Genomic DNA, 17,946 nt, shown 5'->3' on the forward strand with positions numbered 1-17,946 from the left:
TGTTGCTTGTGTTGTAGAATGCCTAGCAAATTTCAAAGAGATGAGGAAATCATTATTTTAGGAGTCAGTTGGAAGATATATTAGATAGAATTTTGTCAAGTCTATGGTAGGATTTTAGTTTGGATTCATCTTGTTGTAACTAAAAAAAAAAAGGCAGAGGGGCGCCTGGGTAGCGCAGTCGTTAAGCGTCTGCCTTCGGCTCAGGGCGTGATCCCGGCATTCGGGGATTGAGTCCCACATCAGGCTCCTCCGCTGGGAGCCTGCTTCTTCCTCTCCCACTCCCCTGCTGTGTTCCCTCTCTCACTGGCTGTCTATCTCTGTCACGTAAATAAATAAAATCTTTAAAAAAAAAAAAAAAAGGCAGAGATAGAGAATGAATCGTACAGTTTCTCAAGCTAGGTGACAACAAATAATACGAGTTTTAAGATCTGGTTAATCAGTAATAATTGCAGTGATAATAGCTAACAACCAGCTCAGGTATTTTAAAAATTGCTATCTATCTATCTATCTATCTATCTATTCATTTTATCTCTACAGTAACACTGTGAGGTTGGTACTGCTAATGTGCTTGAGATCACAGAGCTCCTACGTACAGGAGCCTGGACACTAAACCTGGGCAGTATGACTCAGGGTGGTCCTTGAACTACCCTACGCCATCCCAGGTTAACCAGACAGCATTTAAAGATACCTTTGGATCTTCCCAAGATGACTCTAGGGTTTCCTTACTCTTCTCCTTGCTTCTGGTCCTTCTTTTGTTGGGATCCTTTTGGTATAATTGCAGGGGACATTTTCTTCAAACTTCTTTGGGTTCTCATTATTGCTTCTGAGTCTTTTATTTTAAAACTATCTGTCGTGAGAGTTTCCGCTGGTTTATTCACCCATCGATTGACCCTTGGGGTGTTTCCAGTTCTTGGCAATTAGGACTGAAGCCACTATAAGCAATTCTTATATAGGTCTATGTGTGGACACCTGTTTTCATTTCTTTTGAGTAAATAAAGTTGTCGGAGTGGGATTGCTAGGCCATATGGTAAGTGAATGAAACAAGCTACCAAACTTTTCCTGGTGACTGTCCATTTGGAGTGCCCACCAGCAACGTAAGGGAGGTTCCACTTGCTCTCTTTGCCCAGAGTCCTCAGTTTTTTAAAAGCTAGCCATTCTCATCCCTGGAGAGTGGTTTCTCTTCTGTGGTTTTGTGTTTCCTTAATGGCTCTTGGTATTGAGGATCTTTCTTTTATTTTTTGCCAGTCATACCTTTTCTTCTATGAAGGATTCTGTTGTTGTGCTTGGTTTTTTGTTGTTGTTGTTGTTGTTGTTTTTAACCAGGTTTTTCTTTTCAAATGAGAGTTCTTTATCTATTCTGGTATAAATTCTTTATTAGAAATGTGTTTTGCAATTTTTTTAACCAAATCTGTAACTTGTCTTTTTATTTCCTTGGCAGTGTCTTTTGAAGAGCAAATGGTTAGCTTTAAAGAATTTCAGTTTATCAAGGTTTTCTGTTTATGGTCCTTGCTTTTTGTCTAACCCAAAGTCTCAAAGGTCTTCTCTTTTCTTTTTTTTTCCCTCCTATATTTTCTTCTTTCTTTATTTTTTAAAAAATCAAGGCATAATTAACGTGCTATGAAACCCACTCATGTAAGATGTGCAAAACAGTGGTTTTAGCATATTCACAGAGTTGCGAAACTGTCAGCACAATCAATTTTAGAGTATTTTCATCCCACCAAAAAGAAATTCTGTACCTATTAGCAGAGAGACTCCCTTTCCCTCTTTTCCTAGCTTCCAGCAACCACTAATCCACTTATCTGTCTCTATAGTTCGCATATTTTGGACATTACATGTATATGGAATCATACAATATGTGGTCTATTTGTCTGACTTTTTTCACGCAGTATAATGTTTTCAAAGTTTATATATGCTGTAACGTGTCAGGATGTCATTCGTTTTTATGACCGAAAAATATCCCATTATGTGAATCTACCATACATAGTTTATCCATTAGTCCCTTGATGATCTCCTGTGTTTACATATAGAAGTTTTATAGTTTACAGTTTACATTCTGGCCTAGAATCTGTGTGTTAATTTTTCATGAGATATGAGTTATGTTTATTGAATATACCATCCTTTCTTCACCAAGACACCTCTGTCGAAAATCATTTGTCCGTATGTATGGGTCTCCTTTTTTTTTTTTTTTTTTAAGGATTTTATTTATTTATTTGAAAGAGAATGAGAGCTAGAGAGAGCAAGAGAGTGTGAGCACACACAGAGGGAGAGGCACAGGGTAAAGCAGACGCCCCACCAAGCAGGGAGCCTGACTCGGGGCTCAATCCCAGGACCCTGGGATCATGACCTGAGCTGAAGGCAGACGCTTAACTGACTGAGCCACCCAGGCGCCCCTGCGTGGGTCTACTTCTGCATTCAGTTGTATTCCCTTGATCTGTGTGTGTGTACTTCAACCAAAACCACACAGCTTAATTACTGTTGCTTTATAAAAAGTCTTGAAATCAAGTAATATGAATCCTCCAATTTTGTTGTTTTAAAATTTGGCTATCTTACGCCTTTGGCTTTTCCATGTAAACTTTAAATTAGCTTTGAGAAACCACAAAAAAAGCCTGCTGTAAATTTGGTTAGAAATGTATTGAATCTGTACATCAATTTGGGAGAGAATTGACATCTCACTAATATTGAGTCTTTCAACTCTTGCACAAGGCATATATATCTTTCCATTATTTCAGGTCAGTGTTTTGTTTTATTACAAATCTTATGCATATTTTGTTAAATTTAATGAGTATTGCATGTCCCCAAGTATTTTGATGCTACTGCATCAAATTAAACTGTTTTTTCGTTTGTCTTAATTTGCAACTGCTCATTGCTAGTATATAAACATATAATGGATATCTCTAAATTTACTAAACCCACCTACACATTCTTGTTGATTTTTTGTAGCTTCTTTTTGTTTTTCATTGTGATGTGTGTAAGTAGGGATGATCTTAATTTTTTTTTCCTGATGTGTGTGCCTTTCATTTCTTTTTCTTGCCTGATGACACTGTATAGGGCCCTCCAGTGCAGTGTTGAACTAGAGTGTAAGAGCAGACACTTCTTATCTTATGCACGGTCTTGCGGGAAAACATGCAGTGTCTTAACATTAAATACGGTGCTATATTTAGCTTATTTTAGTATGAAGATTTTGTAGATACGCTTTATCAGGTTCGCAAAGTTTCCTTTTATTCCTAAATTGCTGAAAGTTTTTATCACAAATGGATGTTGAATTTTGTTGAATGTTTTGTTCTCTATCTATTCAGAAGATTGTATACTTTTGAAACTTGTTGATATGATGAATTATTTTGATTTGTCTGAGTGAACCAAATCTTCATTCCTGGGAAGAACTCCACGTAATCCTAATGTATGGTCCTGTTTATATATTGCTGAATTTGACTTGCTAGTAATATTTTGTTAAGGATTTTTCTATCTTCGTTCATGAGGAATATTGTTCTATAGTTTCCCTTTATTGTCTTTGCCTGATATGTTACTGTATAATGCTATCCTAATAAATAGTTTTTCCTTAAATGTTTGGTAGAATTTTCCAGTGAAACCATTCGTGCTTGGAGTTTTCCTCAGGAATGTTTATAACTATGAACTCAATTTATTTAATATATGAGTCTCTTCGCTCAGATCTGTCCATCTTCCTACTAATCCTGAAGGGGGTGTTGTGGGTGGCACAGCATACATGACAGTTAGTCCCCCTCTGTAAAGTGTAAAGTTTATAAAATCAGGGAGCTTTGTTTTGGTCACATGTAGCTCCAATGCCTGGTATTCCCGGCACATAGCAGATGCTTCATAGACCTTTGTTGGGTTAATGATTTAAATCCTTTTGAAACTTGGATGTGCCTTAGACTTCATGAAACTCTCTCATGGGACTTTTGGAAGACTCGCAAATCTAAGTCTGATTTGACTTTGACCTGACATACCCCAGGAGAAGTTCTGTATAATCATTGGCCTGTCTAGACTTTTCTAAACCCGAAGTGCCCCCTCTCTCTCCGCTCCTTTGAAGAGGGACAACCAGGGGTCATTTCGGACCTACTAGGACTTCTCCAACCTCAAGTGACTCTCCTCTTCTGCTCTGTTTATAACTACACTTTCTCATCCTGAGACTAACTTGATTCCTCCTGATAAGGAGGTTGAAGGTGAATGACAGTTTCCTTCCCTGAAATTTGCTGCCTGTCTTGTCATCCTTTGGCATTTCTAACTCTGATGTGACACTCTCACCTAAATTGGATGATAGTGATTTGTCGCTGATTGAGAATGGCAGTCTTGCTTCATTATTTCCTCCATCTTTGGGCACATGCAAATTTCCCTGATCCTGCTGCCTTCACCCAACCACATTTCTTACTCTGCGTTAGGTAATGAGCTCTGTTCTCATTTTTATTCCAGGGAACTCTTAGCTGGACTTATTGGCAGCACTCATTCTGAATGAAATCTGTCCTTCCTTCTTCCTCCCTTCCTTCTCTGTGGATCATCATTTGATTCTTTTGCCCTATAAATTAATTTTACCTTTCTTCTGCCTTCTGTGGATTTTTTTCCCTAGATGCCCAGAAATAGGTGAGATATAACCCATCATTTGAAATGCAAGAAATATATTTGCCTTTTTCTTTCATTCCTTCTTTGTTTAAAAACATATTTCTTAGGAAGAGTGTGGAGTAGCGTTAGCACTCATGCAGTATGAAACAATTAGATGGAAATTCTGAATAATAATTGGAAGAAGTGGTATCTGTGCTTATTACACATTCCCCTTAGAAAACACTGTGAAAAGTATGGTTTGCTGTATTTTAGAGACTCCATAATTACCATGTGATGTGAGTTGTTATGGTAACTGGGTTTTCCCCCCTCCTATTAAATAACAGTAAATGGTTGCTTGAGATGTGATTGAATTGTCAGCTTTCAAGCTAATGTTATCCTGATGGGGGACGGGGGAGAGATAGACTGAGGAAGAGAGAGAGAGAGAAGATGAGGGGGAGAGAGTCAGGGAGAGAAATTTTTAAATGTCCAGAAAGCACCCACAAAGAGAAGAGTGTCATTTTACTTTTAAAACGTGTCCTCTACAAGCCCTCCCTTCTTGTCCTTCAGCCACTATTTTTCAGGAGACAGGACTAACAAAATTATTTTTGTGCAAACAAGATTACTATTGACAGAAAATTGAAGGCTATTATATCTCATATGTAAACAATGGGACGTTGAGTGGCTTTGGGGTCTCTAACACTAAGTACAAATGGTTTTTTTTCTGGGCATGTGGGAGGAGTGTGTGTACGTCACAGACTAAATGTAGTGGCTCAGTGTTTGTGTGTCTGTGTAGCAGCTGACATTAAATACTTTTATTCTTTTGCTAATAAATACATCCGGGGAGCGTGGAAATGTCTTCCTTTGTGAAATTGGGGTTTTAAAGCCGATAGCAAGCACTTAGTTTACCTGTAGATTTGTACATGCCGCCCTACCTTATTTCATTCTACTTTGACCTTCTAACAACCTCACCAAAGGTTATTTTACTCAGTTTATCGTATTTAATGAAAGTCTGTTAAAATGGATGTTTTCTTATAAACGAGTAATCATACTTGTTAAGATGGCGTAAGAGACAGAAGACACTACCAAATTTCTGAGCGGTATATTCTGAACAGTAAGTTAATGGGTGGCCGGGTAGTTCCTTCAAGTAAAATACGTAGCAGTGAGGAAACAAAATCTACTCTTTGGTTTTCTCTTTCCACATTTCCCTGCCTTTGTGAATCGTGTTTCTGAGGGAGATATGTTCTGCTGAGCTGCTGTTCCAGGTGTACTTGATTAAATCCTATATGATACAAGTAGAGTTTAGTGAGGAAATTTCAAAACATGAAACACACAATACCCACTTGAAAATGTTGCTTTGTCACTCACTGTGGTTTTAGCTGGAATGAAACATGTCCTGGCCAGAACATTTTGGTCGTGCTTTTATAAAATTTCAAATAACTGTGCCCTCAACAATTTGTGTTTGAGCTTAGCTGTGTCTACCTAAAAAAGTTTCCTAACACTGTTTCCAGCCTGATTGAAAGTTGAACATCATAATTTTCTGTGATTGCGTGTTTACGACCGTATAGTTTTCACATGACAGAATTTTGTCTTAAAGCAAATACTGTACATTTAATTTGATTAAACTCAGCAGGTACTTAATTGAACACTTAAGTGCGGAACATTATTATGGGTCCGTGGGAGGGATCCTGAGATGAGTAGAACGGGATCTCTACCCTTAGGATTGTATGAGGTTAGGGTGCATACACAAATAATCAAAGATGGAATCGGTTGAATGTTACAGGAGAGGTTTGTGCATCCTGGAAGTATAGAGGTGGAAGAAACTATTTCAGTAAGTAGAGATGAGAGGAAGACGGGGTGTTCCAGGTAGTGGAAGTAGTGAGTGCAAAGGTGCTGTAGAGTATAGGAACTGACTTGGGAATTGGTTTATAACCCAGTTCAGCCAGAATGCAGGTTAAATGAAAGAGAGGAGCAGGAAATCATCTAGGGAAATTGGATGGGGATCTTGGCCAGCAGAGTTCTTAATATGAGAACAAATTATGTCTTAAAGTAAATGGTGTGCTTTTGATTCTAAAAGGCTTTGAACATAGTACAGAAGAGTTTGGACTTTATTCTTTAATGAACCATCAAAGGTTTTTGAAAAGAAGTTCTGAGTTAATGGAAGAGTAGCAGCACCATTTCGGACGTGTTAGAAAGAGGTAAGATGTTAGGCTGTTAGGAGATCAGTTAGGGGCCTCAGTACTCTAGGCAGGAATTAGGACTAAGCCAGTGAGGAAGAAAGTATGGAAAATAGAAGAAACATTTCAGAGGTGGAGTTGGCTGTTGAGTTGGGGGCAAGAAAGAAGTCCAGGATCAATGAGAATTTTCAGACCTGGGTGACTGGGATATTGATGTGTGATATTGATAGAAACACAAAAGAGGAAGGGTAGATTTTCAGTGCTGATGGCAAGTGTACAGAGTGTCATAGATGGTGGGAAGTGAGGGTTTGAGAAGCATTACAGGCTGAAAGTGACTTTCAGACTTTCAATTTTATTTGTATTGAGGTATAATATACATGCAGTTGATTTCACCTCTCTTAGTACTTAGTTCTATGAATTTTTATAAGTACACACATTCATGTAACCCATACCCCAGTCAAGATAAGAACAGTTCTGTCACCCTAAAAATTCCCCCATGCTCCTTTGTAGTCAGTCCCTTTCATCTCCCCCTTCTTCTGAAACCACTGATCTAGTTTATGTCCTTCTGGTTAAAACCGTGTTTTCAAGAGTCCTGAGGACCACTGCAAATAGGGTCAGATGATCAAGAAGGCTGACCACCAGGCCCCCAGCCCTCGCCCTCACTTCATCTAGACAAGTTTTGCCTGTTTTCTGTTTTATATATTGGCATTTTACCTGACGTTTGGGGTGGGTGGAAAAATTACATAGCTAAACATTCAAAAACTCGTCGTATTCTGTAGTGTTGCTGACACAACTCTCAGCCACTGTTCTGTCTCATCCCGATTTTTGCAGTAGCCCCTGTGAGTAGGCGTCTCTGCTCCGACTTTTGCCCCTTATGGTCTGTCCTCAACATAGCAGACAGCATGATCCTTTTACGCTATAGGTTAGATCATGTCTTTCTTCTCAAAACGTTATAATGGCTCCCCCTTTACTAAGAATAAAGACAAGTCCTGAGGGGCACCCAGGTGACTCAGTCAGTTAAGCGTCTGCCTCTCGATTTCAGCTCCAGTCATGAGCTCAGGGTTGTGAGCTCGAGCCCCGTGTTGGGTTCTGCCCTGGGTGTGGAGCCTGCTTAAGATTCTCTCTCTCCCTCTACTTCTGCCCCTTGTCCTCTGTGCCCACACACGCACGTGCGCGCTGTCTCTCTCTCTCTCTCAAAAAAAAAAAAAAAAGTCCTGAAAAATGACCTAGAAGTCACTTCCCTGCGTTTTCTGAGTGCCCTCTTAATTTGCTGAACTTCTCTCTCGCTCACTCTGTCCATGCTCATTGGTTCCTCAGGCAGGTTAGCCATGTGGGCTTTAGGACCTGTGCCTTACCTTGTGTTTGTGTGTTTTTTAACTGAAGTAAAATTCACATAACATAAAATTAACCCTTTTAAAGCTTGAAGCATACAATTCTGTGGTATTCCGTATACTCACAATGTGCAAACCATCACCTCTGTCTAGTTCCAGAACATTTTCATCACCCTCCAGTGAGATCGTGTGTGTGTGTGTGTGTGTGTGTGTGTGTGTGTGTGTGTAACAGTCACTTCCCATTTCCCCCTCCCTTCTTTCCTTCCCTTGTCTCTTCCCCTCCCCTGGCAACCACAGTCTGCTTTCTGTCTCTGTGGATTTACCTATCCTGGATATTTCATATAAATAAAATGATCTAATAGGAACCTTTCTGTCTGGCTTCTTCTCTTTCACATAAATGTTTTCACAGTTCATCTACATCTGTCTTGCGTCTGCACGTCATTCCTTTTTATGGTTGAATAATATTCCGTTGTAGCAGAAAAAAATGAAAAAATAAAATAAAATAAAATAAAAAAATATTCCGTTGTAGCTATATTGTGTTCATTCATTCTTTGCTCACGTGGGCGCGCTCCATCTTTTGGTTATTGTGAAAATGCTTTGAGCATTCATGTACAGTGTTTGTTTGCATAAATGGTTTTGATTCTTCTGGATATGTACATAGAATTGGAATTGCTGGTTCATAAGGTAGTTCTGTGTTTGACTTCTTGAGGAATGACCAAAGCTGAACTGTTCCACAGTAGCTGAACTGTTTTCCATTCCCACCAGCACTTATCATCGCATTCCAGTCTTTATTCAGCCTTCACCTTCTCCGTGAGGTCTACCTAACCACCCTATTGAGTACTGTAAACTGTTCCAGTCCCTGTCTTCCCCTCATTGTCCCCCCCATACCCTCCTCATGTATATTTTTCTAACATGGTCTCTTTTTTAGGCACATGCATAATGTTTCATGGTACTTACTCCCTCTTAACACCTGGAAATGCTTACCCTTCTCCAGATTCTAGAACCTGCTCATGCCAAGAGTCCATCAGACACCCATCATTGCAAGAGTATGTGTAGATGAAGCAAGACTACATTCCACGTGCATGAAAACTTGCCGTACAGTAGTTGAGAACCCTCATCCGCTGAGTAACAGGGTTGCCAGTTCATGATTTGCAATTCTTTAGTTGTTTGGGTTTCCTTCAAAGCCTTGTCAGAGTATAGCAAATTATACATAATTTTCATGCTTTAAAAATGCTAATTGTATTTTTCAGCCTAGCAACATTAACCTATATGGGTGGCTATATATTGAATTAGAATAGTGCCCTAAAATGTTTTTTTGTTAAAAACAGTCCAAGGCGTCTCTTTTGCTGTGTAACACAACTGGAGTGTAAGGGCATGACTGACTGCAGGCTGTTTCCCTGTTTCTCTTCAGTAAAGGAGAGCGCAGCAAGCGAGTGCATTTTCAAGGAGATTTTTTCACAGCTGATCCGTGGAACCCTGGGACTAGGTATAATCTCATAAACCACGAGGAGTTCGGGCTGGTGTGTCCGCTCGAGAGTTGTGCTGGGTCCCCGCACCCACCTTCAGATGTGGTGGGAGCGGCAGCGGATTAGCTTTAACCTTCAGTTTGTAACCTCCTTTCAAATAGGTTTCCGGGCACAAATGCTTTTGTTCTTAGAAGCTCAACGTTTGATTTGCTCATTTTCCTTTACATTTTTTCCATAATACTTTCTTTTTTCTTAACTCAGGTTGAAGTGGTAATCTCCACTGTTGTCCTTCCAAAAACATTCAGTGTTTTTTTTTACCAATTCACGGAGACCCTGGATAGTCCCAGTGCTGCAGAGATGTCCGTGGATTATTTGTCAGGAAAATATTGAAGTATTTTGAGGTTGTGAACTAAGAGAGGAAAGTTTGATTGTGGTGTTTGAGTGTTCTTTCTGTTAAATCCAGGTCTCAAAATAGGATTTTTTTTTTGGGGGGGGGAGGAGCAGAGGGAAGGGGACAGAATCCTAAGCAGGCTTCATGCCCAGTGCGGAGCCTGACGTGGGGATCCATCTCAGGACCCTGAGATCATGACCTGAGCCGAAGTCAAGAGTCAGATGCTCAACCGACTGAGTCACCCAGACGCCCCAAATTGGACTTGATAGTTAATGTATTTTATGAAACGGAAATAAAATTGACAGGAAAATGCCCCACATCTTGGAAACGGACAGCAGGGCCAAAGACCGATTAATGCCTCTCCAGCTGGAAATGTGGCCTCTGTTGTAGTCTGCTTCCAGATAATGAGAGAGGAAGCAGGAGTTGGAGGGCCTGTTCCTTCCAGGATTTTTGTTGACCTATTGACAAGGCTCCCCCTCCCCTACTCGATACAGTGAGTACTTAATCGGAAAAAGAAGAAACCTATCCTTACAATTTTTTTTAAAGTTCATTTTATGGTGCGAGTATCTTCTTCAGACTAAGTATCAAGGTTTTTTGTTTGTTTGTTTGTTTTGAGAGAAGCAATGTTAGGATGAGAAGTAATAGATAGCAGACAGAATTTTCTTTGTTCTTTTCATTCCCGTAGGTTCCTCCTAATTTTCCCTGATAATCTGTGCTCCTTTCTGACTCTCCCACTAGAACGTTCTCCGCAGACACACTGATTGATAATCCTCATAACCTTTCCTAGTACCTTAGGTGTAGTAGGCCCACACAAGGACTAGGAGTACAGAAAATTCCAGAGGCCCTGGGAAGCAGCTGTATTCAGAGCAGCTGTTCTCTTCCCTATCAAAGCCCTGGAGAAAATTAATTCCCACAATACAGTAAGACCTCCTTACGCACTCTAGTTATCATGATTCTGGGGCCATTATATAGAAATTCGTCTTTTTCGCTGTTTGTTGTTGTTTTTGTGTGCGTAGGACCCAGACTACAGTTTTAGTTGTTTGGGTTTAGATGAGATGAGTTACAGGAAATGTGAAATGTGATGCACTGTGACTGTTTTTCTTGAGCGATCTTTCTTTCACAGAAGCAGACCTTGGGAAGATTTGTTGCAAGATAGCCTCATACTAATAGGTAGAAACAGAAATGACTATGAAAACCAGATGTTTTGTCTGGGCCTCTCTTCAGAAACAGGGCTTCAGTGTTGGCATATATCATTTTTCTCTGTTTACGCACAATGATTAAAGGGCATTTATCTAGTGGTGTGCGCGATTGCTCTATGAGGGACTTATTTGCATCTCTGGCCCTCACGGTTTCGACACAATGCGATATTTCTGTTGGCAATTGGAGTTTATTACTTCAGAAATTGTCATAGTAGAAATCCAGGATGTGAGCAATATTTATTTTTATTTAAAATGACTAGGGGCATTTGCCAGACAATACCTAGTTTCCTGACATTGGCAAGAGGCTTCACAGAGTTGCCCCCTCATTTTCAGGGACACATTTGTATTACACATACATCTTAACTTGTGATTACTGCAGAGCTCTATTTGCTTTAATTTAGAAAATTCCAGGCTTATTTTATTTTGTCTTGACGCGACTCTAAACTCTGCTCCTTTGAAAAGAGCCGAAAGACCTTATTTGTGGTTCTGATCCTAGACTGATTTGGTTTGTTTTAGAATCTAAATCATTTAAATGAAGGGAAGGAAAGAAGTTTATTCTGTTTTAATACCACACAGTCTAACTTATGTTGTGGTCCGTTTTCCCCACAGGTTCACATCCAGCTCTCCGAGTGGCACCGGGCGATCTTTCTGCCACAGGCCTGGCTCGCGTATATGAGTCGAGCTTATCACGCCATTTTACAGGTAAGGAAACCGTAGGATCGGTTGCTGTAGGACGGTGTCTCCTTCGGATCTCAAGTTTTACTGCACATATGGATTTAATATAAAAGCGATTAGGAAAATAGCACCATCAAAAATGCAGCGCTTAGAGCGCCTGGGTGGCTCAGTCGGTTAAGTGTCTGCCTTCCGCTCAGGTCATGATCCCAGGGTCCTGGGATTGAGTCCCGCATGGGGCTCCTTGCTCAGTGGGATCCTGCTTCTCCCTCTGCCTGCTGCCGCCCCTGCTTGTGCTCTCTTTCTCCTTTTCTCTCTGACAAATAAATAAATCTTTAAAAAAGAAAAATGCGACGTTTAGTTTTGCTCATAAAAGAATGTGCGTTATGCTCGTAACTGCACTTACATTTGAACCTTGATGTCCTCCATCTGTGGCCAGTCCAGAGCCCCCCTTGGGTGCTCCTCTTCTATATCGTGCTGCTTTCTGAGACCTCCTAGATGTCGCAGGTGTTCTCTGTGGCTGTCCCACAGCACCTTGACATAAGCACGTCCCAGGCTGAGCTCACTGTTCGCCCCTGTACCTGTGCCTCCCCAGGCTGTCCGTGTTTACAGTTCCAGCCTTATTATTTCTTAGTCCTTCCCTGGAATTGTGTGTTTCAGTCTCGCTAAGTCTCTTCGTTGTCCACACTCGGCATGTCTCCCCTAACCCCTTGACTCACACACAGCTCCTTCTGCTATAGGCCCTGCCTTCCCTCTTTGCCCACCTAATTTCCGCTGGTTTTTTAGAGTATTTTATCTCCGAAGGCACCTACCTGTGGGGCCCCCCAAACTGAATTGTATGCCCCTCTTTTGTGCTTTTAGAATCCCTGCTTCCCCACCCTACCCCCACCCTCACTTTGTTTAAGATTTGATTTGATTTTTTATTTTTTTTTTTTGGTAATCTCTACACCCAACGTGGGGCTGGAACTCACACCCCCGAGATCACAAGTCCTGCCCTCCTCTGACTGAGCTGGTAAAGCATCCTCCATGCTTCCCGTTTTGAAGCCCTTACCAACTTAGGTGTTTGTCTGGGGTCCATTGGTTCTCTCTGTTCCTTAAAGCTAGGAACTGTTGTTTTCTTCCCTGTTGTCTCTCTAGAACCTGGCACAGTGCCTAAAACATAGTAGGTGCTCTCTAAATAAATGAATTATACTCAGTTTGCCTTCATTTAATCCAGTAATACTTAAAGTCGTAGTTTGTGAATTTTGACATTAGAAAATTTGGGGTCAGCGTGGGAATATACGAACAGTTAACAATATAAGGAAATGACTAACCAGCCTTTATTCTAAGCTTAAAATTCATTTTTAAGGATGATAGAAAAAAAATCTGATAGTACCTAAGTAATTTGTGGCCCAGAATAGGATTTTCATGGAGTCTCAGGAAGTGTGGTGTTATGGTTAAAGGTTAACAGCTGTCCTAAAAGACCAAGTAGGGAGGAGGAGTGGGTGGGGATGGGGGCGTGGTTTGGGAAGGGATGACTAAGCATCTTAGCATTGGTGTTCTCCTCTTAAATTAAAACTTTGCCGCAGCCTATTTTATTGAGTCTAGGATTCGTGAAGCAGCGATGCGTCTTCAGAGGTTCTGACTCATTAGAACTGAGTAGGGGACCAGGAACTTCCATGTTCATCAAGCTGTCCGGTCGTTTCAACATAGTCTGTCAGCCACATCACTGCATTTTAGACGGTTCCCCAAACTACACCGGAATTCAAATTTAAAGATGGCCTTTTAGAACCCTCCTTCGGCTCAGCTTTCACACGTTTTTGTTCCAGGTGGCATCTGGGCACTTGGTTTTGAACAGGTGCATGAGTGAAGAAATGTGTGTTACTCATACACACCGTCAACCAGTCGTAGTTTTTATTCAACAAGAGTGAGATTGCAAGTCAGAGTACGCACTTTTTCTCACATCCGTTTGCCTCAATGTGATTTTTCCAGTGCTTTCCTTCAGCAAACATTTACGGGCCACCTTTCACTGGCCAGGCCCTGTGCCAGGCGTGTGGGGTACGAAGGAGAATAAAGCACTCCTTCCTCTCTGCGAGCTCCTGGTCCAGTGCAGGAGACTGACACGTCCACCAGCAATTGTAATACAACATCTCTTAGGCTTTTTTTTTTTTATAGATTTTATTTATTTATTAGAGAATGAAAGAGCAAAAGGAAGAGGAGCAGCAGGCAGAGGGAGAGGGAGAGGGAGAACCAGGCTCCCTGCTCAGCAAGGAACCCTATGTGGGACTCGATCTCAGGACCCTGGGATCATGACCTGAGCCGAAGGCAGCCGCTTAACTAGCTGAGCCACCCAGGCGCCCCATCTCTGAGGCTTTAACAGAGGCTGTACAAAGTACTATGGGTGCCTGGAGAAAGAAGGAAGGAATAACTCCTCCTCCTGGAGCATGAATTGAGAATTTTATTTAGCTCTTAGCATAAGGAAGGCTAAATTGAACAGGATGATGTATATGCAGATGACTTGCAATTGATTAAAAAAAACCAAACCACCACAGTTATTTTTTATAATAAGAACTACCATTTATTGAACAGCTAGTATGTGTCCAACACTTCACATGTATTATTTCAATGAATGTTTACAGAAACCCTTTGACGTGAGTGTTGTTAACCCCATGTATGATGGGATTCCAGACGAAAAAGCAGGGTTTGCTAGGAAAGCAAAGCAACAGTGCAAAACCCAACAGTCACAACTGTCAGGCTTCTGGGAAGGAACTGGGACTTCACCTGGATTTGTCTGTCCCCAGAGCCTCAGCCTTTTCCACTGCTGCACGCACGTTCCCTGGCAGTCATTTGTTGTAACAACAAATAATGCAAATTGGTTTAGTTTTTTAGAGGATAGATCTGTTTATGAAAAGCCAGCTGAGTACCTTTAGTACTGCTGGTCAATTATCCTGCCTTTCTACTGTTGTAGGTGCTGGTGTGCCTTTTTGCTTGTTTATCCTTTAAAACCCCTTTTACTTTGGATTTCTCGGTTCCCCTGAGAATTGATGACAATAGAAATGAAACTCAAATTATAGACTCTCAGAAGATCTTCGGTATCATTTAAAAGTACAGGAAAGCTTTTTAGGGCATCACTATTATTTGAAAGCACACTGATGCATTTTAATTGTTTGAGTTTTTTTTAAATGAGCCCCCACCCTTAAACCGAATTTATGGTATCTTAGAAGAATTAGAGCAACTGCCAGACTCCTTGTCTATATCAAGAATTTCTGTCCTGGAGGACCCTTCTTCTGTACAGAGTTACAGTTCCTTCCATCTGGTGCTAGACGTACTTTGTAGCATTAAACCAGAGGATCATTTAGAGGAGGCATGTTTTATTCAGTTAAGCCTAGGAGACATGTTGAAGGATACATTCTACATTATTTCCTGGAGGTTGATTACAATGTGAATAAGTTCGAGATCCTGATCAGGACCAGTGGTTTTAGCTTGGGCATCTGCTTCCAGCCTGATCTAATTTTTCCACAAGGATGTTGGAATTTGAATTTTAAGCATATCAATGTGGTTGACATGAGGAGGTATTTGGCTTTCTTCCCATTAAGATGGAAAACGCGGGTAGATATGAGTTGATTGACAGCTCAGTGTCCGTTTTGGTAAGGAGGGCTTTACAGCCGCCTTTACCTTGGTCCGCATGTGGCATGCCGAGTTGGTTAAGTTCTCCAGCCTTTGCGGAAAGGGCTCTTGTGAATATGACCTCAGCCTAGAGAGAGGAATTAGAAAGCAGGTTGACTGCAGACGTTTGCTTCCTGAGTGGGTCAGCTGGCTGTGAAGTAATCTGAAATCCAAACCTGGGTCAGGAATTGCGACCCCGGTAGATTTCTCTCTGACCATTGGTAGGAGTTGTTTGTTCTTAACGTCTGCACGTTTGGAGCTAGGTGAGATCGCTCACTAGAATCAGCAAGCTCTTAGTTATATAGATGGGAGAGTCAAAAAAAAAAAAAAGAAGGGTAGATAAATAATTGGAGTCTACAGGCAATCCAAAAATCTCAGTTCAGGTGACCATTTCCGCCTTTTTCCTCCCGGTGAGTGCTTTCCCCCCTTAATCACAGAAGCAGAGGTGACAGGGATGGGTGGCATAATGAGCAACACAGACTCCGGGGGCAAAGTGGGTCTGAATAAATAGCCCCACAGGGACTGGGTGGAAAGGGGGAGAGAGACATTCCAGAAGAGAGGATTGAGAGGAGTGAGAGACTTTGGAAGAAGAAGTTAGAAATTTAGTTACGCCGATGGCTGTACTGGGTTATGGCTATAGGAGAGATTAGAAACATAGGCCTTCTTAGTAGGCTGCCTGTATACTAAGCTCTTTTGTTTTTTGGTTTATTTCTAAGCAGATTTTGAACATTTTCATTTCTTACTGTTTATCCTTTTTGGAAAAGGATATAAGGAAGTACATGTTCCTAGGAGTAAAGAGGCCTAATTTAAGAAGCATAACTAACAGGGATAGGCAAGAAATACTATTTTCTAATTTGCCTATCGCTCTGGGAGGTCAGTATCAGTATTAATAAGTATTAATATTAATGTCTTGCCGATTTGTTCACCTCTGATACCTTGCTCCAGGAGACAGAGGGGAGAATGAAAGGGCCAGGGTTCTATCTTTGAAAACACGGAGATGGGGATGGATATGAGTGAAGTGAATGGAAATTATGAAGGATGTGAATAGGATGCCCATCATATCTCTGAGCCTATGAGCTGGTCAGCCCCAGGGCACCGTGGGCTGGAATTTGCACTGAAGGACAAGGACCCCTTAGACTGGTAAACAGTCTTTGCCTTCAGTGAGCCTCAGGGCTGGTGGTAACTGAGAGTTTATATATATTCATGAGAGATGAGTTCCTAAGAAGATAATAAAGGGAGGTGGGGTTGTTGCTGCTGTTGTTGTTGTTGATAATAAACCTGGTATGGAAGCTCTTCGTTACCAGCTACCACACTAAACAGACACTTCCCACATGATGTGGCTTGGTGTTCTAATGCCGTGAGATAGTTGTTAGCTATGTTTCACAAATGAGGAAATGCAAGTTTAGAGAGATGAAGTAACTTGTCAGAATTTACACGGCAAGTAAGGGAGCATGGCCTTAGATCAAGGCATTCTGATTCCAGAGCCCACATCCTCAACCCGGCAAGCTGTATTGCTTCCCTCTCTACAGTTTGTATGGAGATAGTCTTTGCTGCTGCGGAAAGGACTCTTTTTAGGACTCTCTGCTTTTCATTTTATTTTATTCTTTATTTTTTTAAGTAAGCTCTACACCTGGCATGGGGCTTGAACTCACAACCCTGAGACAGAGCGCGTGTGCTCTACTGACTGAGCCAGCCAGGCGCCCCCATACTTTAGAACTCTAAAATCAGTAAGAAAAAGACAACCAGTAGGAAAGTGGACACACGGGGATGCCTGGGTGGCACAGTCTGTTGGGTGTCGGACTCTTGGTTTCAGCTCAGGTCGTGATCTCAGGGTCGTGGGATGGAGGGGAGCCCTGTGTCGGGCTGTGTGCTCAGCACGGAGTCTGCGTTTCTTTCTCCCTCTCCCTCTCTGTGCCTCCTCCAAGCTCTCTCTCGCAAATAAATAAACAAATCTTTAAAAAGAGGAAAAAAAAAGAAAAATGGACACAGTAGGAAATCTAAAAGTCAATAAACATTTGAAAGGATTTTCAGTCACATTGATAAACAGTGAAATGAAAATTAAAACCATAATAAACACTGTTTGGCACTTGCCAGAATAGTAAAAATTCAAAGCCTGACAACTCCAAATATTGGTGAGAATGTGGAGTAGCTAGGACTTGTATTTTCCCCTCCCTTCCCTTCTCCCTTCCCTTTTCGTCCCTTCCCTCCCCACTTTCCTCCCTCCCCTCCCCTCCCCCTCCTTCCTTTCCTTTTTTCTTTTTTCTTTTCTTTTCTTTTTTCTTTCTTTCTTTCTTTCTTTCTTTCTTTCTTTCTTTCTTTCTTTCTTTCTTTCTTTCTTTCTCTTTCTTTCTTTCTGATTTTATTTATACATTAGAAANACATTTGAAAGATAGAGAAAATGGGGGGGGGCAGAGGGAGAGGGAGAAGCAAACTCCCCACTGAGCAGGGAGCCCAATGTGGGGCTTGACCCCAGGATCCTGAGATCATGACCTGAGCCAAAATCATCCACCAAGCCAC

The 17,946-nt window shown here is 41.3% G+C and overlaps 1 protein-coding gene across 2 annotated transcripts in view; it reads left to right on the plus strand.

Annotated features, from left to right (window-relative positions):
- FOCAD (focadhesin) overlaps positions 1-17,946 on the plus strand; it is a 297,598-nt gene that overhangs the window by 207,621 nt on the left and 72,031 nt on the right. For both annotated transcript variants that reach the window (XM_002918527.4, XM_034663973.1), the window contains one exon: positions 11,722-11,814. In XM_002918527.4, coding sequence (XP_002918573.2) covers positions 11,722-11,814 — 93 coding nt within the window. The remainder of the gene's footprint in view (positions 1-11,721; positions 11,815-17,946) is intronic.

This window comes from Ailuropoda melanoleuca, chromosome 7 (genome assembly GCF_002007445.2).
Source record: "Ailuropoda melanoleuca isolate Jingjing chromosome 7, ASM200744v2, whole genome shotgun sequence".
NCBI lineage: Eukaryota > Metazoa > Chordata > Mammalia > Carnivora > Ursidae > Ailuropoda > Ailuropoda melanoleuca.